This window comes from Podarcis muralis, chromosome 2, assembly GCF_964188315.1.
Source record: "Podarcis muralis chromosome 2, rPodMur119.hap1.1, whole genome shotgun sequence".
Classification (NCBI taxonomy): Eukaryota; Metazoa; Chordata; class Lepidosauria; order Squamata; family Lacertidae; genus Podarcis; species Podarcis muralis.
The window spans coordinates 4929063-4953812 of record NC_135656.1 but is presented as its reverse complement, the minus strand read 5'-3'; the positions used below and the strand labels follow the sequence as shown (position 1 = coordinate 4953812).

The window sequence follows — 24750 nt, the reverse complement described above, 5'->3', positions numbered from 1 at the left end:
ATGACAATCACACACACACACACACATTCGTTTTGTGATGTGCACAAATCAGGAGTGCTGCGTTTATGAGCCCCAGGTTCAAGTGAAACAGATACATGTGGCGATTGGCCAAGTCAGGGTGGTGGTTAAGACTGTCAAACCAGGACTGGGGAAATCGAGCTTCAAATCCTTGCTTAAGCAGGAAGCGTGTCACTAACTCTTAACCCACCTTGCAGGCTTGTTGTGAAGTTAAAATGACGGGGGGGTGTATGCCACCATGTGACACAAAAGTGCTTGGTGAGTGTCTGAAATGTTGGCTGCATTATAAAGCAGCCCCAGTCCAGTGCAGGGTCTGTTAATTCTTCTTTTCATTATATGAAGACACAGAACCTCATTCATCTTTGGCCACCATGTCCATGCTTTCACACAGAGGGGTGTGTGAGAGCTCATTCCCTGCCACAGGCACTGAACCACCCTCCCCTAACAACATGTATGGGGAACAGAATTCTATTTCCCTCATGAGCAAGGATGGACTCCAAATCCCATCAGCCCTAGCTAACTTAGTCAAGAGTCAAGGATGATGGGAGCCATAGTCCATCTACATCTGAAGTCCACAAGTTCCCTCTCCCTGCCTTAGAGAGTTTAGCTGAAGCATATAGCCCTTATACAAGCTGCTTGAGTATTCACCTGAAGACATTTCCTAGCTTCTTAGAATCAGCACAATGCAATGGCTAGTGTTGGCCTTGGGAGAATGGGGTGCCCAGAGGCTAAATCTCTTCCCAGGGGCACTTTGAACCTGCCCAACTCAATTTCACATTTGTTGGGCTGGTTTACACAAGCAGTCAAATGAGGAAATAGGTTTGGACAAGAACCTTTTCCCCCTTGTGCATTTTACTTGCAGGGATAAAATTCCTTAGATAAGGAAGCCTTCAGAAAGGACATCCTTCACCTGCAATTTGATGTGGTACAATCCACTTTACCAACTCAGCATTCTAGGGTCCTTTTCTGTCACAGTAAATCCAAAAATATTGGGGGAGACAAGGACAGGCTTCTTGTGAGCATTGCTTTCAGGCATAGCTCAAAGCCTGGCTCTTTTGTTTTAAGATCTCAGGAATGGTTGCTTCTTCTGGCAAAAAGCAAGACAACCAGAGCAGCCACTGACCTCAGCTGCAACTATGAACTTGTGCTTGAACTTGCTTTCCTCTCCTCCCTCCCATTCTTTTTTCCTTGTGTGTCATGCCTTTTTAGACTGTGAGCCTGATGGCAGTCTTAGTACTGATTTTTGTTAGCTGCTCTGAGAGCCTTTTTGGCAATGAGGTGGGGTATAAATGCAGTTAAATAAATTATAATTCTGGATATAAGCACCCTGACAGTCTTAGGTACTTGCCTCACCCTGTAGCCACATTTGCAAGGCTTACATTTGCAGCAGCAACAACAAAAAATAGTGCAAAAGATTAATTTCCAATATAAACATCCAGAAAAGAATTAAAGGCAATCCACTATCAATAGACAAGTTTACCATTGTCAACAATATTTTTTGATAAACAATATAAAGGAGAGTAGGAGCAAACAGAAAGGGGGGGGGACCAGAGAGCCAAACAGTTTTCTAATGTTCATATGCCCTTAAGATTAACACAGTATATGGCAAGTGATTTATATAAATATAATACATATAGCCATACATCATCCTGAGGTTTTATATGCTAATGATTCGTGAATAAACTCCAATTCTCAAAGAGCTTATTATATGCTCATCAGTCGTCACTCCTCAAGCCTTTTATATGTTAGTAATGCTATGTCCCTGATCATAAACTTATTTTGGTTTTGTATTACATAAGCTGCCATGGTTTCTTGGAAGGTGCTAAGAATGATCTGTTCAGAAGCTTTATTCATCTGCCTCCTTCCCCTTCCAAACTACAATTCCCAGGAGGAAATGAATGTTAAATTAATTGGGTGGATGTTAAATTAATTAGGGAAAGGAGGGAGGCAAGGGAGAGGACCAGGCTCACTGCAGCCAGAATGCCACTGGAACAGGAGAGTGGCTGAATGTTTGCAGATCTGGATCTCTCACACACGGTTAGATTTGATGGCAAATCAGCTTAGACAGAGGGCAGCTTTCCCCAACCTGGTGCTTGCCAAATGTTGTTGGACTCCAACTCCCATCAGCCCCAGCCAGCATAGCAATGGTCAGGGATGATAGGAACTGTAGTCCAGCAACAACTGGGGAAGAGTAGATAAAAAGAGCACAGAAGTGTGGCAGAAACAAGAAGCAGAGCAGCAGTGTGTGTGTGTGTGTGTGTGTGTGTGTGTGTGTGTGTGTGTGTGGATTGTACATCTGCTGTGGAGGCAGGGCAGGAAGGAGAGTGGCAATCTTTCATGGACATATGTCAAGACACTTTTCTTCTAAAATGCCCACCGGGTTAGCATTGGTAAATGGGGAAAACAGAGTCCAATCAGTTTGCAGCAATACTAAGCTGGCTGTGCAGGAGAATATCCTTGGGGGAAGGGACTGAGCCACACACATGCCAGCACACCCTTATGCTGTGCAGACACTCCTGTTTAATCTGTGTCCAGCATGCTCCCACTGAGCCGTGAACTCATGGCACTAGCCCCAATCCACATCTATCCTGTAGTTTCTTGAAAAATACTGCATTTTTATATGTTTTCCCCTCTACCACAAACCGGCTTTGATCTGATTTGAAAACATAAGCCATATGAAGATATCCACACCCCTTCTCAACCCTCTGGTGTGGACAGACAGGGGGCATCCAACCGCACGGATGTGTAGGCAGACATGCAAATGAGATTTTAAACATTGGGAGGTGGTGGAAACAACCCTGTCACGTACTAATACTAATAATAATTATTATTTGTTTGCTGCCCATCTGACTGGGTTGGGATCATCCCATGATCATCCTATGATCACTATTGCTCAAGAAGATTAAAATATCTCAGCTTTGCCCTTTTAATTAGCTGGCTATTCTACTTCACACTTGACAAAAACCTTCTGAAGGGGTGAGAAAAAGCCGCAGATAATGGATTCACTGGAAACACAGCAGGCAGCAGCTTTGCTATCCCACAGCGATGGCCACCTGCTTGGATAGCTTCAAAAGAGGAAGGTGGTTAAGGCTATCAATGGCTACTAGCCATGCTGGCTGTGAACTACCTTCAGTATCTGTGGCATCCTGCCTCTGAATGCCAGAGTGCTGTTGCACTCATGTCCTGCTTGCAGACTTCCCATAGAGACATCTGGTTGGCCACTGTGAGAACAGGATGTTAAGGCCAGCAGGGCTACTCTTGTTCTTGTTTAGGCCACAGCAATGGTCAATTAAGGTTGCTTCTGGATGAGAAACAGAGCCACCAGCCCAGCTCCTGCCAGAACAAAACATTCCTCCCCAAGACCCTAATACAGAGTTGGAGGCCACCAGCCCTCTTCCAGATCCGGGTTCTTGGAGTCTGGCTTACTTCAGACAACAATGAATGGGTAGCCAATGTGATACCTTCCAGATGTGGTTGGACTCCGACCCCCATCATCCCTGACCATCAGCCATGCTAGCTGGGGGTTCATGTGCAGGGCACATGGATTACAAGAACTTCCTTCCCTGCCCCCCCTCCCCTGGCACCCTAGATGTGAGGAGAAACTTGTTAATAGCAGTAAGACTTGGCATTTACTGGAGAACCAAGGAAGGCAAAACACTCATGTTCCCACCTCTCTGACTGCCAAGCAGATGGAACAGGCAGGGTGCCTGCCTCCACCTCCACCCATTTTGGGGAAGGTCCGTAGCCAAGTGGGTGGAGCATCTGCTCTGCATGCGACAGTTCCAGGTTCCACCCCTGGCATCTCAAGGTGGGCCTGGGGGAGAGACCCCTTTCTGAGATCATAGAGCCACTGTCAGTCAGTGCAGATAATACGGAGCTGGGAGGGTGTGGGGAGGAAGAGGAGGGGGGGGGAATCCTGTTGCACAAGCAGACCTTGCTCCCAGAGTGCTGCACTGAATTCCACCCATAGCCTATGGCTCAGTACAAGGCAGCTTCCCATTTTCATCTCTGCACATAAGACATCACTAAAGAGATGTAAATGGGTCTGGAGTATTCCTAGCTTCTTTTCCCCTTCCTGCCTGTTGTTCATGGAAACCATCCTGCAAGCTGTTAGTTATTCTAAGAACAAATATTCCACAGCCAGCTGAAGCGTTCGCTCCTTCCCCCTATCCCTTCTTGAACTGACTCTTGCAGCTGCTCTCTGGCTTGGTCTTCCTGCCTTTTCCATCAATCCTTTTGCCTCTGTTTTTAATTATTCCACTCACCTAATTTGTTCTGCTCGTTGCTATGATCAAGTTACTCTTCCCTGAATTTGTCTCCCTCTTTCTATCTTCATTCCCTTGTTCCCACTGGCTTAGCTACCCCCCCCCCAAGCCAGCCAAAAAAATATCTTTTTCTATGTCCCTTCTCCATCCTTTGGAGGGCAGAATCAAATCCTCTATTCCTTGACTGCACACTTTCTCCCTTGTTGCTTGCCACCATTACAACATCCTCTCCCCTCCTGGCATGTGTCTGGCTCCTTCCACTGTGCAAAATCCCATTAAAAAAATAAATGGCTTCTTCCCTTCATCTTCCTCTAAACTTGCCCTTTTCCCAACACCCCCCTCATACAACATGTTTTACTCAGAATGTAAGCCTGAGGGCAGAGCCTGCTGTGTCTTTTTACTTTGTTTTATGTGCGCTGCTTGGTTTATAGAGGTCCCATAGAAAGGACAACAGCAACAACTTCTTGACGGTAATAGACCTTGAATGCCAACTCCTTTATATTGCTTACCTGCTTCATCCACACAATTGCCCCCACAAGGTGGTTCACTAATTTTGCCATTCTAGACAAGTCAGTGTTCGTGAAATGTTGTTTTGCAAGAGTACACAGCAGACATGAGACCCCAGTCTGGATCACACCCTGGTGAGGGATAGGTAGGCTTTGGTTCCTTGCCTGCCCCCACTGCAGTCCTCATCCAGATCGGCTCCCACTCCTATGATTTACTCTAAACAAACAAGCAGGCAAGCAAACAAACTTCCACTCGAATTCTACTTGCATGTATTGTGCTGTGTCTACTTGGACCAAGGTTGAAGGACAGAGACTTGCTCCTCATGCATCCGTGGTTCACAGGGTATGGGGATTCATTTGATTGTTCTTAAGAGCCTCTTAAGACCCCCATCTTGATCAACAAATGGACTGGCCAACAGATAAGACTGAGGCACTAACTAGTTGGGTGGAGCTCAACCTGTTCTGGATGGGGTTACACTCCACTTCTGTCACTTGAGGCAAGTGGCCTTGGTGGCATGGAGTGCCTTCCATCAGCCTCCTCTGATGGCCCAGCTATGACCCTATCTGGACAGGGATAACTTCACCTCGGTTGTCTATGCTCTGTAACTTTTAGGTTAGAGTAACTCTATATCTGGTGACTCCACAGCAGTAATGGGAAGCCTGTGGATATTCAGATGCTATTGAACTACAACTCCCATAAGCTCCAGGCAGCATGGCCAATAGTCAAGGAGGAGGGAGTCCAGCAACATTAGTTTCCCCCCATCCCTACAATAAAGGCTCACCCACTTATCAGGAAGAACAACTCACTTGCACTTCCATGCTGCCCATTTCACTGCCACCAGTTCCTCTCCGTCCCCATTTCCTCTTCCCAGTTCCATGTTCTTGATTTGTTCGTTCCACAGTCTCAAGCGGTACACAGCATGTAAAAGATGTATAAAAACCCTCCCCGATATATCATCTCAATTAGCCTTCAGTCAATAGGAAAGCAGCAATAACACAATGGCAACGCATGACACACAATAAGCCCCTTGCCAATATGAAGGTGTTTGCTACATTTTCAGGAGCACCAACCATTTCAGGCAACACAGCACAGCATAGCAGATGACCCAGGAGGGGCATTTGGATTGCCAGAATAATCAGTTACCTTTACTGAGACAGTTTTGGCCCAGGGGCAGCCTGCAGCCAACTTCTGTGATTATTTTTCTTATTCATACTTCCATTACAACTGGTCACTTGGGACAAGCTGACAAAACATGTATTTATGCCACAGCGTGGAAACAGTGTGGGGAGCAGCTTTTAGGCTATGAAGACACAAATGTGGGGAAATCCCTTGAAGACAATCTCCAAAATGATGCTCTGAGAGTCGGATTAATGCACTGCAATATCATTCATACATGATTTAGGGTACAACTAGACCACAGGGCAATTAGCAGAGATGAGAGTTTTTGTAAACTAGGGAAATAAATATTAAATCTTCCTTCCTGCACAGATCTCCCACTGTCGTGTTTTGTTTGGACCATAGTGGCAAACTACATATATGTATACCTGTCTATAACAGCCCATCAGTTTTGCTTTGAACTTAAAAGCAACCTGGGGAGGCAGACGCTTTGAATGGATGCTTTGCTGGCCATTTCCAACTGAAACATATCCCCTACCTCCACCGCTTATTGCATGGTAGGATTCCAAATGTCGGTTTGCAAAGACATAGGAAGATGCCTTGTGCAGAATCAAAACCATTTGCCTGTCTAGCTCAGAAATCTGCACCAGAGTTGGGGGGCCTGTGGCCCTCCAAATACTGCTAGTCCACAACTCCCACCATCCTTGAGCTGGGAGCTCAGCAACAACCAGAGGGCCACAGGTTCCCCATCCCTGCTTCACACTGGCTGGTAGCAGCTCTTCCAGGTTCCAGACAGGAGCTTACCCTGCCTGAAAAGATCAGGAATTCAGTCTACGACCTTCTGGGTGCAAAGCAGGTCCTCTGCCATAACCAGGAGCCTGGAGCCTCTTTTGGGAAAAGGACCTTTGGGGAAATAACTGCTCTGGAAAAAGCGGCCAGGGGAAAAGTTATCACCCAGCTTGTGCTTCTTAGCTTCAAACTGCCCTCCCCAGAGCTGCTTTTCTCCAACAGAAACAGCTGCTTGCATGTATCTATTTATTTCAAGCATTTTTACCTCACCCTTCAGACCAAAAACAAACAAACAATAAATAGCAGCTTATTTAGCATTCATTCATTCATTCATTCGGTTTATACCCCACCCTTCCTGCCAGTTAGGCCCAAGGTTTGCAGATCAATGAGGCCCAAGGTTTGCAAAACACAGGAAAGGTCCTGCCCTGACTTAGAGGGTTCCTTCACACTTCCACCTGCACCCTGCCTAGAAAACATGGGTCCAAGTGGTTTTCTACTTGATCCTCTAAATGTCAAGGGAAGAACCACTCTTTCGTGAGTGGTTAGCCCACCATCCTAGGACCAGCTTTAGATCTGGCATCCCACCAAAAAGTATCGGTTTGGGAGGTGCTGCAGCTCAGTGCCAGTTCCCAGGTTCAAACCTCCAGGAAGGGCTGGGAATATTCCCTGTCTGGAACCCTGGAGAGTGACCACCAGTCACGGTGGACAATACTGGGCTAGATGGACCAGGCTATAAGGGTCTGATTCCAGTGATGGAGACTGTGACGCCATGCTTGCAAAAAGTCAGAGCCCAGCACCTCCATTTAAAGGAGCTCAAGCAGGGGGGCTAGAAAGAGCCTTGGAGAACCACTGCTATAGGCACAATAGACAGCACTAGGCTAATGGCAATGAATGCACAGCTGCTATTAAGACCCACTCATGGAGGAAGCTCCCCAGGGAAGCCTGGAGCGGCGCACATGCTGTGCACCCGGGGGTGGGGCTAGCCGCTCATGGGGGTGGGGTAAGCATCCCAGGGGGGCGGGGGCGATGTCACCCCCCTCAGGGATGATACCCGGGGTGGGACGCACCCGCCGCACCCCCCTTCCTCCGCCAGTGCTGGTGGCTCTGGGATGAGGGAACATGCCTTGAGGCCCCTCCAGAGTGGTGATCTTTCACAGGTGTATTCAGCAACGTGTCATTGATGTAATCACAGTGCATTAGTGGAAGGTGCATTACTGGGTGGTCCATGCACCACTCCGCTTTATTAGATGCTGTGTGATGCCTCCTCAGTGCTACCATGTTATTGCCGTCTGGAGGGGCACTTTTGCACCACAACACAACCCAAGCACGGTGGAAAGAAAGAAAGAAACCGCAGAAGCATTTGCGGCATGAAACCTTACAGGATTTCAGCAGCAAGCTACGGGACACATATTTATCGGAAAGGAAGGCTTAGGTCCGTCCCAGTAAACTGTATTGAACGCACAATAAACAGGGGGGCTTGGAGCACGGTCAGATAAGGTTACCAGACGTCCCCGTTTCCCAGGGACGGTCCCCGGATTTACAAATCAGTCCCCATACAAAATCCATTAAAGTTGAAAGGTGTCCCCGGATTCATTGACAAAAATCTGGTAACCTTATGGTAAGAGAAAAGGAAATGGCCAGGCTGTCTCCTTCCCTCAGCAGCCCTGGAAAGGCTGGGGAGCCAGCTTAACACGAGACAAAGCATGATGCTCACCTCCTTCTGTGGCTTGGCCTTCAGGGGCTGCATGCTGTACTTCCACAGGCTGCTGTTCCCTGTCGTCCTTGGAGGAGGCCTCAGCGCTGCTGCTGGCCTGGGGCTGCATCTCAGCTCCCTCCTTTTGGGAGCAGAGGTCTGGCAGCTGCAATTAAGCACAGGCCGGGAGGGGGGAAACAGTTCAGGTATTTAGGGATGGATGTGTGCAAGCTGTTTGTTATGGGGAGGATCAGCCTAGGTCCTGGGATATAGATCACAAGCTGGAGAGCAGCCACTAATGGGCATATTTTAGATGCAGGCAATTAGCATCGTTTGCAGATCATTTTCATTAGCGTGGAGGATGCCAGAACTACAGTTGGCAGACATATTGCACTCATCACACCATATTCTTATTCAAGTTGTTTGTTGTTTCCCACAAATGAGAAAAATCTGAGAGCCTGGGGAAGGGGAGGGGAGAAACTTACACAGCTTTAGAAATAATGGCAGCTGAAAAACATGACGGTTTCATTTCATTTCTTTTCTACTTCTTATATACAACTCATTTTCAAGCATCTTCAGCTGTGAGGACTAGAATCTTACATTTAAGAGAATCAGAGCAGATAAGGAAGCTGGGATTCTCAGAGCCTTGCAAAAGGAGGCGTCCAGTCCATATTTTATATTATGCAGATGATCCCAGTTGGGATGAGAGTGGGGAAGGGGAGCTGAGAAAGAGGTCTTGCCCCACAGAGAGTAAGAATGAACTCTCTTTTCCCACTGAATGAGAGAGGCCTATCAGTAGCTATTAACTTGAAAGTTAAAAGGCACACCCAAGTTTTGAGAAAATATACTTCTGAATACCAAATGTTGACGATAAACAACAAGGGAACGCCATTACCTTCAACTCCTGCTTTTGGGTGTTCTGGACGCATTCATCTGGCCACTTTAGGAAGCACTGTTGAACTGGAACCTAGCTGGCCTGGTCCATCTGGTCTGGCATTCTGACACCCCAATGGCCAACCAGAAGCCCACAAGAAGGGCAACAACACTCTCCTGCCTGTAGTCTCTAGCAACTGGTAGGGTGCGGCAGACGTCCTCTGAAGCCTGGAGGCACAGGAGCCAACTCCTATAGGCAGAGGTCTCCTCAATAAAATATTTGAGTGGGCCTCCCCTCAAAGGTGATGGGTGTTACCATTCAAATGGTGCGCACGCCATGTCTTTTGCTCTATTATGTGGGCCTACCTGCCCTCCCTCCCCATATTTTATTCAAGTTGGCACTCCTGCCTGGAGGTAATATATACCATAGCTACCATGACCAGCATCCATTGATAGCCTTATCTTACAGGCCAAATGGACTTCTGGCATGACTGGGTAGTTTGTAATCGCAGATCTGAGGCTTCAGTGTTTTATAATGCTCTTTGGAGTGAGAGAAGGAAGTCAGAGCCCAAGAGTAGGTTTTTGACTAAGCAACTGGAAGATGGTGTGTAGATACTGGGAAGATACAAGAGGTTTTTACGGGTAGATAAGAGGAGAGCAGAAACAAGAGGGTAAAAGGAGAGCAAATAGATTTCAGCCAAAAATATTTTATTATATTTTTTGTTAAACAGTGAGCAGGATAAAAACTGAATCTATAAAAGGCTTAGAAGAATGGAAAGGTCTTTGCCTGGTGCCAAAAGGACAGCAAAGTAAGCACCAGTGGACCTCTCTGGAGTGTTCATTTCACAACTGAGGTGCCATCACTAAGAAGGCCCTGCCTGGCAGCCACCTAACTCGCCTCAAATATGTGTGGAAACCTCAAGTAAAAGCGGTGCAAACATGAGAGGGATGGCTCCAACTTGTTGGACTCCAACTTCCATCGGGCCCAGCCAGTGTGGCCAGTAGTCAGGGATGCTGGGAATTGTAGTCCAAGACAACTGAAAGGCCACATCCCTGAGCTCTAGCTGACATCCATCAACAGTTGCATCACCTATGAATTCATGACAATCTAAGCCAGCAGCCACCACACCTTGTGGCAGAGAGTTCCAATAAGTTAAATGTGCATGGTGGGCGGGGGTGGGGGTGGGAGGAAGGAATAGTTTATTCTGCCTGTCCTGCAGTCTATTGCTAATCACTTGACTCTGTGGTACCCCTTTCACTGTTGTGGCCTCTTTCTTGGGATCTGACATCTCCGTCAAACACCTCTCGATTAGAATGACCAGATCCGAAGGAGAACAGGACTCCTCTATCTTTTAGAGGTGTGGAGAAAAAGTATCCCAGGAGATACAGTTTCTCTCAGCACAAGTTAGCATGCCTGCGCACCTGTTAAAAGTTACAGAAGCTCCTTTGTCTCTTGCCACCCTACTCCATATAGCCTGAGCTGGTCCTACCATTAGGCAGAGTGGATGTGAGCACCTCAGGCGGAAGATGCTGGAGAGGCATCAGGGTTCTGGCATGCGAGTAAGCCACTATAAAGCAACCGTGCCCTTAGAGAAGCATGTGCTCCACCCCATGTTCCTTGCTGAAGGGTCACTGTCCCATCCAGCAAAACTCAGGTGCTAGAATACACCCACCTGCATCACCACACCAGGCTTGCAAATAGCCCCTCCCCACAATCTGGTTATCCACAGTGAGTAAAAGTTCTCCTATAGGTGACTACCTGGGGGAGAAAGTTGACTTCTTTTCTCTTTCTGGCTAGCAAAATGCTACAGATTACAGATTCCATGGTGATAAACTCCGGGGATGGGCCAGTGTGTGTTCATCTGCGACAGCAAGCATTTTCAAAAGTGCACCTGGAAGACGTGGCTGTGCAAATAGGCTAGGAAAGACTTCTGTGAGCTAGTAAAGTGCTACCATGCAAGATGCAGCCCACTAAGGAGGGTGGCCTTCAGTAACTCAGTGGACTTCAAGGATGTTCTCCCCCACCTGTTGATACAGAAAGGGCCTTTGGGCAGGTGTCCTCAGCTGTTGGCTTGCCTTACTGGCCAGACATAATCTGTAATTGCTGCTCCTTCCCCTGAACATTGCAGTATGTGGAGAATGTAAGAACAGGAGAGGTCCCTCTCAGTCCCTGGAGAAGACCCCTGGACCAGCAGTTTCTTACCTATTCAAACTGCATCACAAATGAGAAGCCAGAGCTATCACCTTGGCCAACTAGAAAGCACATTTGTCTTTCGGAATTTACTGTACTTTCTTTCTTTCTTCCTCTCTCTCCCTGGTCACATCCACGCCATGCACTGAAATCACGATTATATCACTTCAACAGTAATGGGGAGTCCTGAGAACCACAAGGGGCACTGTTTTGTTTCGAAGGGCGTTGACCTCTCACTCTCTAACAAACTACAATCTCCAGGATTCTCCAGGATGGCTAGAGTGGTATAATGGTGCTTCGAAAGTATTACATAGATGTGATCTCTTGCTTGACATCTGCAGGCTACTGTCATTAATGCGAATCAGAAAGTGAAAGAGAGTCAATTTGAAACTGAGAATACATTTTAGTCAATGAAGAAACAATGTCTCAATGACAGGCATGGGGGTTTCCCCCTTTAAAAAGCCTCATTAATAAAAATGGGTCAAGATGCCCATGAAGTGTGATCTACCAAGAAACTGGAGGATCCCAGTGACACCGCCCCCCCCCAACATCTAAAGGGCTCTCTAGCCAGTATAACGCCAAAACCCCCGTTATAGACAGTTCAGAACAGGGGAGGCTGGTCCCTCAGGGCAAATGGGGCAGTGCCCCCAACAACCTCAGTCTGCCTTCAGCTAAGCCGCCACCTGCCTGCTTTCCTCCTTGCAACCAGTCCAGGAGGGCCTTTCCTGACATCTTCCTCCTCCATAGTCTCTGCATTGCCCTTGTAGAACTCAGCAGGGAGGACAATGGGGTCAAGACAAGAATGAGTTGGCACTCCTTGTCATTGGCTCTGGCCCCACTTAACTGCTGGGCTCCCAACCTTCCAGCCCAACAAGCGCCATCCGCCACTGATTCAGAAAAACCCTGCAAAAACCCCACTGTACTGCACAAAACCCACAGAGGCCACAGAACACTGTCCTCTGCTGTGAAAAGCCCTCCCAGTAACTTACCAGCCTCGTCCAATGCAGCCCATTTAGTTCTGCAAAGACTGGAGATTTCCAAAGGGAATATATATATTTTTAAGCCCAACCTTCCAAGCTTTACTTTTCCACTGGAGCTGTGCTTGCCCCACCCTGCAGCACTGCTCCACCCCACACCCCACAAGCTGACTTTTCCATCCCAGACTGAGGATATCAGCGCTGGGGGTGGGGGAGGCACAGCTCCAGCCTGGAGCAAAAGATCAGAACAGAAATCCCCAGAGAGCACATTGCCACATCACAGGGGCCAGTAAGAATCATTAAATAACAAGGGGGGGGAATGGGAAAACTCACCCCAATGCCTAGGGATCTCAGCTTAGTCAGAAGCGAGGAGAACAGAAGGCAGAGAGAGGCTCTCGCTCCCTCGTCCTCCGGGCTGGAGGTGCCTGGAGGATTGAGAAAGGGCCCTAGGCAGGCAGGATTGGGAAACCTTTGATCTGGGGCCAACGGCAGACTTTCAAAACAAGCAAACAAACAGAAGTGTCTATCTGCACCACAAGGCACACTGACACGCCTCAGCCAAGGGATCAGTAGAGAATGTTCCTTTGGGGGTGTCTGTGTGCTAGGTGCTGTACAAAAGGCCAGATGCAACATATTAGTTTCTGGCCAGGGAGTTTCAGTCTCTTCCACACTGGGCCTGGTGAGGAGCAAAGGGTTTCTGACAGGACCAGCCTGCTTTGCTGGGGAGCTGTTTGCCATCCCTGCCACCCCCCCCCCACCTTTCCTCAAATGCACAGTCAAAGCATGGCAGCAGAACCGCCTCTCAAGCAGGGCACTCCTTCCTGGGCAGACCACAACCAACAACACAGCTGGCCCAGAAACAACCCTCGAGGTGCATCCATCTCCTGCCTCTCCCGCGTCTCCCAAACATCCTCCGCTCTGCAGTCAGGTCTGCCCCTTTCCTTGCCTCGCTGCCTTGGCCACGTCTTCTTTCCCCCTTACCCACTGTTGGCTGGGTAGCGCCAGCGATGTCAGGATATCCCCCATTGCCCCCAGCATCTGGTCCGTGCGCCCCCCTGCCCGTTGTGGGGTTTTCATGATGCAGCGGGTCCCGCTCACCTTCTCCCACCGCCCTTGGCTTCAGAGCCAGAGGCATGGAAGGGAGGCAGAGTCTGGGAGGAGACTGGGCACCCTGCCTGTGCGCTGGTGCTGGGACAGCCAAGTAAAGACCAGTTCCCAGCCAGCCCGCTTCCAGCTACCATAACTTCCCTGCTACAATCTGCTGCTTTCCAGCTGCACCCCTCCCTGCCTGGACTCTAAGCCCTTTATCTCTTTAACATCATCCTTATTTACACTGGGAAGATCCAGCCTCCTAGATAGCAATGGATTAGGGACAGGGAGGGGCAGGGAGGACACTACGGACAAAGCCTGAGTGCATAGCCATGGCTGGAAGCTCAGTCTATATATGGGAAAAAATCGATAGCGCTGGGGTAGAAGCAGCAGCAGCAGCAGAAGGGGTAAACCAGCTGGCCCTAGGGAACTGCAGGACTCACACAGGGGACTGGCTTAAATAAAACACAGAGGAAGCTTAGTTAACTATAAACCCTGAAATTTTGGATCCCCTCCAAACCTTTTCTGGGTCTTGTAATCGTTTTGTGCAAAACACTGGCACAGGTTTGAAGTGAATCAGACAATTATGGCTTTCTGGGTGTTAACTACAAAACCCTAGTTTGAAGTATCAATTACTCAGATTGGGAAGCCCCAGAAAACATGGGGCTCACCCTACAAAACCCTACAATCTGACTACAAAACCCTACAAAGGGTTTGGAAGGGATCCCAAATTTGGGGGTTTGTAGTTAATGAAGCTTATTGGGGGTCGCAGGAGAGGTGGGAGGAAAAAGGTGGTGGTAAAACCAGGCATTTAATGGTTCAGCCCAGGTTGCACTGAGACCCATGCACTCAGCATTGTCTTGCTGCTTCTCAGTCCTGTTGTTGGACACAAGGGGCATGTGTCCAGGAGAACAGGTGGCCACGTAGCTGGTTGCCCCATGCAGCTGAGCAATCATTCTTTTACAACAAGCCTGGAGAACTTGAGGCCCTCCTGAAGATGCTGGACTACAGCTCCATCATGCCTGATCACTGGCTGAGGCTGTTAGGAGTAGGGGCCTCACAATGTCTGCTGGGCCACAGGCTCCTCTCCCCTGTTGTATAGCCCAGAAAGGAAAGCGAGCCATTGTAGTCCGCCATTACTTCCTCCACCAAATAGCACTGCAATTGGGCCCCAGACGGCCATTTAAACCCCCTCTGCCAGAATCAATGGAAGAGCAATTTCGCAGCAGCCCAACAAACTGCTGGATCCACTACCCACAAACCAAACTGGATTGCAGGACTCTAGAACAAGAGCCTCCTCTTCTCTTTCTTCTAGATCAGGCCAATCCGACAGCTTCAGGGTGGCCATCGCACAGAACAAGAAGGGATTGGCAAAGAAGATGCGGTGCACTATTGAGCAGCCTGAGATGTGCTTCAGGGGGTGGGAAGCATCTGTGTTCTCCACCCGCATCCAGAATACCACCTTATGCTATGTATTACATCACCTCTTGGATGCATGGCACCCAAAAGGGCCAGCTATGGTCAGGGGGCATTTATTGCATCATCAGAATAGCAACAGCCAAGATTAGGTCACTTTGTTCCCTGTTGCTCTTTTTAATCTATGTGCATGTTTACTCAGGAGTAAATCCAACAGGGGCTAATGGGGCTTGGTCCAAGTAAGTATGCATAGAACTTCAGCTCAGTGTTACATTCAGAGAGAAGGAATATTTAGGCTGTGTACACACCATACATTTAAAACACGTCCCACTGCCCACCAAGAATTCTGGGAACCACAGTTTACCCCTTCACAGAGCTACAATTCCCAGCACCCAAACAAACTACAGTTCCCAGCATTGTTTGTGGGGCACGTGCTTTAAACGTATGGCCTATATGCCACATCCCCACCCCACCCTGTTCCCTGGCATTATCATGCCTTCTTTGCTGATGTCCTTTAAAGGGTTTTAATAATGGCAGTGATTGCCTCTTGTGGTCTTTTCTCATTTTGGGAGTTTGCCCTACCTCCCCACCTCCCCTGGGCGCCCTCACCGCTGTGCAAAGTCACCCAAAGTTCTCTTTTCTATACTCTCCTGCAACTGCCCTGCCTCTTTGCATCTGCAATGCAATTACGGTACTGCAAGAGCCACCCCTGCTTCCTTCCTCTGTTGCCCACTATAGCCCTGCAAATACGGTAATGGGGCTCCCCCGCCATTCCCCCCTCCCTTGCGGGATGTTCATTTCCTGTAGTTTTTCATTCCCACTTTCCAGAGAGACAAAACACATTTCTGGAGCCAAAATGCAGAGCATGAGCCATGAGTGAGAGGGGGGAGCCTGGAGGGATCGGAGCAGCAGTACCCTCTCCCACCCCCTTGCCACGCAGCCACTAAGTCCTGACCCCACCCCAGCCAGCCATGCAAGGCTCTCTGGGCAGCCTCTCTCCCCTGCACAGCTCGGGTCCTGCCTTAAGGCTCCCGTTCCAGTTCTGAACCCCCAAGCCTGCCTCTTCTGCTAAATACACAAAGACTGCCCCCCTCCCCTTGGAATTAGCACTAAAGAGCCCCCCCCTTCCCTCCTTCAGTAACCAGCTCCTCACCCTGTAACAACAGCACATGCTGACAACAACCGTCGCTTCCCAGGATTAGCCGTCCAGCAGGGCTGATGCCCACAATCACCAGGCTTGCCTTTGCAGCCACCAGCTCGTGGGGGGATTCTTAATTTGATTGATTGATTTATTAATTATTATTATTTCTATACCACCCTTCATTTGAAGATCAGAGGGCGGTTTACAATTTGATATATACCATAATAACACAAAAACAGCACCCCTCTCTCGCATATTCTTATTTACGTCCTGCCCTTACCCTAAGGCCAGGCTGGTAAACCTGCAGCCCTCCAGAAGTTACTAGACTACAATCCCCATCATCCCTGACCATTGCCAGGGCACCTGGGAGTTGCAGTCCTACAAGATTTAGAAGGCCACACACCACTATTCCGCACCTTTCCTGATCCAGTACAGTATTCTATCCCCGCTTTCTCCAGCCAGGTGCCCATGAGATGTTGTGGGCATGCTTGTGAACAGGCGACATACAGGATCTCAGTTATGGTAAGCGCGCTGCAGCAGAGGAGACATTTTGCAGCAGCATCCTTTGCAAGGCTCCTGCTTCCTAAGTAAGGGATCCTTTAAAATTCTCCAGAGCTGCAAGGCAGCACCAGCTTCAGCAGTGGCCATGTTCCAACTGTGGGGAAATTACAAATGCAGATAGCTTGCCCTGCAGAAGGAACAGCTATCTATACAGTGTCAGATTTCAGTCAGAGGATTGGCGAGACCAGATTACTGCCTCTGTGCAAGAGCCTGATTGAGCTGCAGGGAAAGGGTATGGGAGGTGCATCCCATGCACAGATCCCTGGTGTCTTTTCACCCCAATGCATATCCTGCTTCTCCACAGGTAACTGCCCCATCCCATTTTCCTTCTAAGGAGGGTGTACCACCACCTAGCAACTTCATTCTGAATATGCCACCCTAAAGAGCTGGGACTGAGAGCACCTTCTAAGGCAGGAGTGGGCTGCATTCAGCCTTACGGGATGGCTCTAACAGCTAAGACATAAGTAACCTGCATTAAAGTGATCTAAAAGGTAAAGGTTATTTGTTTCTGTTATTTATTTCTGTCCTGGAGGTGCTTTTGAACATGATTAGGGAAGACCGGTTGGTACAAGGAATACAGGTCGGAGTGAAGCAATACAAACTGAAGGCCTTTGCAGATGATTTGGTTTTAACATTACAGGAGCCAGAATCTAGTACGAAGAGAGTGTTAGAATTAATCCATGAATTTGGTCGGGTGGCGGGGTTTAAATTGAACAAGCTGAAAACTAAGGTTTTGGAGAAAAAATTGACACCCCTGGAAATAGAGAGGTTTCAGAAAGAGACAGAATTAAATGTGGTTAAAAAGGTGAAATACCTAGGGGTAAACTTGTCTGCTAAAAATTTGAATTTATTCAAAGATAACTATGAAAAATGTTGGTCAGAAATTAAAAAAGACTTAGAGATTTGGTCAAGATTGAAACTTTCCTTGTTGGGAAGAATTGCAGCTATAAAAATGAATGTACTGCCAAAGATGTTATTTTTGTTTCAGACCCTACAGATCGTGGACAGAGTGGAATGTTTTGGAAAGTGGCAGAAGGATATTTCTAGGTTTGTCTGGCAGGGCAAAAAGCCCCGAATAAAATTTAAAATACTAACCGATGCAAAAGAAAGAGGGGGGTTTGCCCTGCCAGATTTAAGGTTATATTATGAAGCTGCGGCTTTCTGCTGGATGAAAGATTGGTTATTACTTGAGAACACTGATGTCCTAGACCTGGAAGGGTTTAATAATGCGTTTGGATGGCATGCATATCTGTGGTACGACAAGGTAAAGGTTCATAAAATGTTTAAAAACCATATTGTCAGGAAAGCAATATTTATGGTCTGGACAAAATACAAGGACTTACTAGAAGGCAAGACCCCGAGGTGGTTATCACCAGCGGAGGCCAAGGTCCGAAAGAGACCCAATATGGAGGCTGGTTGGCCTAAATATTGGGAAATAATAGAAAAAATTGGAGACAACTGGAGGCTGCAGAGCTTTGAAAAACTAAAGAATAGGGTGCAAGATTGGCTTCACTATGCTCAAATTCAAGAGGTTTTTAAGTCAGATAGAAAAATAGGATTCCAGGTGGAAAAATCGAAATTAGAGACAGAACTGTTGGAACCTAAGACTAAGGTACTCTCAAGAATGTATAACTTGTTGCTCAAATGGAACACTCAGGATGAGACAGTGAAATCAGCCATGATAAAATGGGCTCAGGATATTGGGTACAACATTATGTTTGAAGACTGGGAAAGGTTATGGACCACTGGAATAAAATTCATGGCATGTAGTGCCCTGAAAGAAAACATTATGAAAATGATATATAGGTGGTACATGACCCCAGTCAAACTTGCTAAGATATATCATCTGTCTGATAACAAATGTTGGAAATGTAAGGAGGCTGAAGGGACATTCTTTCACCTCTGGTGGACTTGTCCAAAAGTGAAGGCCTTCTGGGAAATGATATATAATGAGTTAAAAAAGGTATTTAGGTATACCTTTCCCAAGAAACCAGAGGCCTTCCTACTGGGCATTGTTGGCCAGAAGGTGTTAAAGAAGGATAGAACATTTTTTATGTATGCAACTACAGCAGCAAGAATACTTATTGCAAAACACTGGAAGACACAAGATTTACCTACACTGGAAGAGTGGCAGATGCAACTGATGGACTACATGGAACTGGCTGAAATGACTGGCAGAATCCGAGACTTGGGAGAAGAGGCGATGGAGGAGGACTGGAAAAAAATTTAAGGACTATTTACAAAAATACTATAAGTTGTACGAATGTTAAAAACTGTACGATTTGGAAGTTTTAGTTTCAGCGATTAGATTTTTGAAACAGAAAATTAAGTCAAAAGTAAGAAAAGGATGAGATTTAAAGTATTACTAAAGGTGATTAAAGGTACAAGTAACTGACAAAGAGTATTTTAAATTTAAAAACATTTGAAAGGTACAAATTAAGATGTGAAAAAAGGTAATAATTTGCTGACATTTTTATGGTAAAGAATGCATGGTATGGGAGATGTGAGGAAGTCCGATTGGCTATGTAAAAATATTTCTGAAAGTGGAATTTTCTTTTTTCTTTTTTCTTTATTTGTTTATCTTATTCTTTCTATGTGAACTTTATATTTTTGTTTGTGTATTTGAAAATGTAATAAAAAATATTTTAAAAAAAATAAAAGGTAAAGGTAAAGGGACCCCTGACCATTAGGTCCAGTCGTGACCGACTCTGGGGTTGCGGCGCTCATCTCGCTCTATAGGCCAAAGGAGCCGGCGTTTGTCTGCAGACAGCTTCCGGGTCATGTGGCCAGCATGACTAAGCCGCTTCTGGCGAACCAGAGCAGCGCACGGAAATGCCGTTTACCTTCCCGCCGGAGTGGTACCTATTTATCTACTTGCACTTTGATGTGCTTTCGAACTGCTAGGTTGGCAGGAGCTGGGACTGAGCAATGGGAGCGCACCCCGTCGCGGGGATTCGAACTGCCAACCTTCTGATCGGCAAGTCCTATCAGCCCGTGTCCCTTATTAAAGTGATCTACTAATACATTAAATATATTGAAATACCAGGTCCAGGTCTACATAGTTGAGCAAAGTTGAGTAGCCATTGATATCCTTCTCCTTCATAATTATGTCTAAGCCTCTTTCAGAGCCATCCAAATTGGTCCTTTCTGTTCTGGAATGACTAAAAAATAAATCTGCTGCTCTCTCCCCTCTCTGTGCAAGGTCTCTTGTGTCTGTCCTCTTTGCATACCTGGTGGTATGCATACCAGTTGAGTTTGCTTCTGCAGAGTGAATCTCACATAACATCTTTTTCTACTACATTTTATCAAGTTATTGTTATTTACTGTTTGTAAGCTGCTCTGGGATTCAATTGAATGAAAAGCGGCACAGAAATTGAATCAATCAATCAATCAATCAATCATTACTAGGAGCACAGGACGATGCCTTATAATCACCTCTGGGGCACCTAGTTCAATAGTCTGCTCACTGAAGTCTTCCTCTTGTCCTCTGCCCAGAAAGAACGAGTCCGAGAGATTTTCTGCTTCTCTTGTGTTTCCTAGGCAGAGGCTGAAGCAATTTTCCCATTGCTTGCTGCGTTTAGAGCAATAAATCTTAGGATGCCCTTTCTGAGCATGTGTAGAGTGCTTTTGCTTGGCCACTAAGTAACCACTGCCAACTCTTCCAAGCCAGAGGTGTGGAGGTGGTTTTCAAGAATGTAATTAATGGTGGAGTTTTTGTGCTTTTCTTTGGAAGAATCCTCTACTCTATATTTTCCCAAACCCATATACAGTTCTGAATCCTGAAATGTTCTGAACAATTAGACGTTTGCAGCAGTGGCTTTACCATCTAAATATATTAAAGCAGCAACTGCAAATGCACTCTCCTAAGACCACTTAACTGAAACTCCGGATTATAAGAAATGTCTTGAGGCAAGAACATTTATTCCACCCTCCTCCAGGTGTGAAAACTGTGGATAATATCTCAAAAGGGAAATGGAGTTCACATCTATGTTGGAATATCGCATTTCCACAAGGAAGCTCTCTTCTGTCTGTGGGAGCGACTAGGGTTACAAAATTGAGGGGGGCTATTATGGTCACAGCAGTCACGAAATTAAAAGACGCCTGCTCCTTGGGAGAAAGGCGATGGCAAACCTAGACAACATCTTAAAAAGCAGAGACATCACCTTACCAACAAAGGTCCGTATAGTTAAAGCCATGGTTTTCCCAGTAGTGATGTATGGAAGTGAGAGCTGGACCATCAAGAAGACTGATCGCCGAAGAATTGATGCTTTTGAATTATGGTGCTGGAGGAGACTCTTGAGAGTCCCATGGACTGCAAGAAGATCAAACCTCTCCATTCTGAAGGAAATCAGCCCTGAGTGTTCACTGGAAGGACAGATCGTGAAGTTGAGGCTCCAATACTTTGGCCACCTCATGAGAAGAGAAGACTCCCTGGAAAAGACCCTGATGCTGGGAAAGATGGAGGGCACAAGGAGAAGGGGACGACAGAGGACGAGATGGTGGGACAGTGTTCTCGAAGCTACAAACATGAGTCTGACCAAACTGTGGGAGGCAGTGGAGGACAGAGGTGCCTGGCGTGCTCTGGTCCAGGGGGTCACGAAGAGGCGGACACGACTAAACGACTAAACAACAACATCATTATGGTCAGGCTCAGCGCCCTCTAATATTCCACCACATGACATTCGAGGGAGGGGGCAAAGCTTCTGCCTCTAAGGTACTGAATTTCTTTTTTCCTACCGACTGAAAGGCCCGGCCCTTACTTTCAAGTAAGCTGGGAGCTGCCTTACTCGGAATGCCGTCTGCACGTGCTCTGGAGCGCCCTCGCTTCTTGATTACTGTCTGCATGGAGCTGAGCTGGAAAGGTTCAAAAGGCCTCCCCCGCCAACTCAAACAGGAGCCGAGAGCCTTGGCGGAGGATGCCGGAGACGTCCTTGCGCCCCTCGGCGGCCTGCGGGGGTAGGAGGCGCTGCCCGCCGCTTGGCTCCCTGCGCGCTCCGGCCGCGTCCCGGTCCCAGCCAGCTCCGTCTCCAGACGGGACGGAGCTGCAGCGCAGCTGAGCTGACGGGCCTCTCAAGTTCCGCCCCCAAACGGGGCGGTGAAACCCCGGGGGCCTGAAAGCTGCGCCTCTTCAGGCTCAGGCTTTGGTAGCCGGGGCGATGAGAAAACCTGCAGCAACAGCACCAATGGAACCTATACAGGTGGCACACATCCATCATATGAGCCACATCCCGGATGTAAGAGAGGTTGCCAGGGTTGTTGTGGTTATTATGATGATTTTATTTATTTATATCCCAACTTTTTCCCTGACAGAGACTCAAAGGATCTTACAGACAAAGATTAAGAACAGCTAAAAACAGAGAGTTCCAGAAAGACATCTACTTCTGCTTCATTGACTATGCAAAAGCCTTTGACTGTGTCGACCACAGCAAACTATGGCAAGTTCTTAAAGAAATGGGAGTGCCTGATCACCTCATCTGTCTCCTGAGAAATCTCTATGTGGGACAAGAAGCTACAGTTAGAACTGGATATGGAACAACTGATTGGCTCAAAATTGGGAAAGGAGTAGGACAAGGCTGTATTTTGTCTCCCTGCTTATTTAATTTATATGCAGAATACATCATGCGAAAGGCTGGGCTGGATGAATCCCAAGCCAGAATTAAGATTGCCGGAAGAAATATCAACAACCTCAGATATGCAGATGACACAACCTTGATGGCAGAAAGTGAGGAGGAATTAAAGAACCTTTTAATGAGGGTGAAAGAGGAGAGCGCAAAATATGGTCTGAAGCTCAACATCAAAAAAACGAAGATCATGGCCACCTCTTGAGAAGAGAAGACTCCCTGGAGAAGACACTGATGCTGGGAAAGATGGAGGGCACAAGGAGAAGGGGGCGACAGAGGACGAGATGGTTGGATAGTGTTTTCGAGGTTACCACCATGAGTTTGACCAAACTGCGGGAGGTAGTGGAGGACAGAGGTGCCTGGCGTGCTCTGGTCCATGGGGTCACGAAGAGTCGGACACGACTAAACGACTAAACAACAACAACAACAAAAACATAGGGGGAAAACAACAACTCAAAAACAGTTAAGACATTGAGAGAATTAAAACTATGTAAATGTGTATGATCTATTAAAGCTAAACCAATAATTACCACAAGCACCAGCCCTTTCATTAAAAGCAGTTGGTCCCCTGTTGGAACAAGAAAGTCTTCAAGGGCCAGTGGAAGGACAGGAGGGAGCCAGTCTAGCTTCTCCAGGGAGGGAGTTCCAACATCTGGGAGCAGCCACTGAGAAGGCCCTCTCCTGTTCTCCTACCAAGGGTGCCAGTGAGGGTGGTGGGACAGAGAGAAGGGCCTCCTGCAAAGGTCTCAAAACCTGGGCAGGTTCATATGAGGGAATACAGTCTTTCAGATAGCTTGGACCTAAGGACTTTATAAAGCCTAACCAGCACTTTGAATTGTGCCAGGAAACAGCAGTTGAGCTGTTGCAACAAGTCGTAGGCTCCCTTAATGTTCAAACTTTGACACATCATATCAGCTTTACAATAACCCAGTAAGGTTGGAGCGGATGAGGCTGAGAAGATGGTTTGCTTAAGGCCAGCAAGTGAGTTTATGTCCAAGGGAGGATTCAAACCAGGGACTTTCTGATTCATTGCTCATAGCCTTTTAGCCACAAAGTTACTTCAGCTCCTGTGCTCTCGAACTGTGTGCTGGGACACATTAGTGTGTCAGCTGCAGTGTGCAGGTGTGTCATGCGAACAATCCCTGCGCTCCTCCTGGGGCTAGAAAGGGGTTAGTTTAAAGTCCCGTTTGCTAGTAAAACTGAATTACTGTGTTGCGAAATGATGCATGTCTAAAAGGTGTTTAACCAACATGAAAAGTTTGGAAAGCTCTGCTCTAGAAGGAGAAAGTATGATCTGGCAGACATCATCTTAAGGCCAAACCATGGCGTGGCCTGAAGGCCTGGGCTCCTGGAAAGACAGTTGATGTGCTCCTGCTGTTCAAGTGCTGCGGTGAGCTGTGTTTTGGCTTAGTGGGTCATTTAACCCCAGGCCCATTGGTTTACTTCTCTCCACACAAAATCCACATTAGTGCGATACCTTTATTAGGCCAGCCAAAACATTGTCAAACAGTGTGCAAGCTTTCGAGGTCTCCAACACTCTGGTATCAGGCTAGATTGGTGGGGGAGAAGAGGCTGTTGTCCAAGCCACAGATGGAGTCTGTATTAAGTCACAGTCTTAAGATACCTTATTCAGTCCCCACAGAATGGGGAGGGGAAGAACCCTAATCGGTGTGCTCCATATTTCAGCCCAATAGCTCCAAAATGTTTCTTATTTTAGACTTTCCCCTCTGGCAGGCCTAACGCTAGTGGGGTGCATTTCCTTGGCAAGATTTGCCCAGCAGCCATTAGGGAATTGAATGGGCTGTAGGCCACACGAGACATGATGTTTGTTGTGTAGTTAGCTCTGGCGTGAAATGTTTTTTTAAAAATGGGTGGGAGGAATCCTGACTTTTGCAGTGGGAAGAAAACTCCCATGAAGACAATAAGAGGAGCCGTGGTAGACCAGGCCAATGGCCCGCCTAGTCCAGCATCCTGCCCTCACAGTGACCAACTCTGCATGCCTGCAGAGAGCCTGCAATGCAGAACCTGAACACAGCAGCACACTCTCCTCCTGAGGTTTCCAGCAACATTCAGAAACTTTGCTGCCTCTGGCACTGCTGCCATATTCTAAATAAATAAATATCAGAGTGGTTTACAGCATTAGAAAAACATAACATGATAAAAAAAATTAAAGTGACAAAAAATACAACAAAAATCCATGTTTTAAAGCAGCACAGAATAATTAGGTAAGACAGCCTCTTAAACCGTCAATATAAACTAAAAACAACTGATATATGAGGCTCAGAAAAAGCCCAATATGGAGGCCAAGTGGCCTAAATATTGGGAAATTTTGGAGCAAGAAGGAGACAAATTGAAATTGCAGAGTTTCGAGAAATTAAAAGATAAAGTGCGAGACTGGCTTCACTATTATCAATTAAGAGAGGCTTATAATTTGGACAAAAAAATTGGCTTCCAGGTGGAAAAATCAAAGTTGGAAACAGAATTGTTAGATCC

At 47.1% G+C, this 24750-nt stretch overlaps 1 protein-coding gene and 1 long non-coding RNA gene across 13 annotated transcripts in view; one reads left to right on the top strand and one right to left on the bottom strand.

Annotated features, from left to right (window-relative positions):
- Window positions 1–21649, bottom strand: part of ARHGEF25 (Rho guanine nucleotide exchange factor 25) — a 79670-nt gene extending 58021 nt beyond the window's left edge. For 2 of the 12 annotated variants that reach the window (XM_028721322.2, XM_028721323.2), the window contains exons 1-2: window positions 13411–13544; window positions 8410–8554 (exon numbers count right to left, since the gene is read on the bottom strand). In XM_028721322.2, coding sequence (XP_028577155.2) covers window positions 8410–8554; window positions 13411–13506 — 241 coding nt within the window. In that variant the 5' untranslated portion in view covers window positions 13507–13544. Of the gene's footprint in view, window positions 1–8409; window positions 8555–9283; window positions 12406–12441; window positions 12480–12762; window positions 13386–13410; window positions 13686–21396 lie in introns of those variants that run through there. The other 10 variants (XM_077923777.1, XM_028721324.2, XM_077923778.1 and 7 more) reach the window with 10 other exon arrangements.
- A 118-nt stretch (window positions 21650–21767) lies between these two features.
- On the top strand, window positions 21768–22786 carry LOC144326860 (uncharacterized). The gene is made up of 2 exons (XR_013391739.1): window positions 21768–21870; window positions 21947–22786. It is a non-coding gene; the product is annotated as an uncharacterized LOC144326860 (long non-coding RNA).
- Window positions 22787–24750: the final 1964 nt, after the last annotated feature.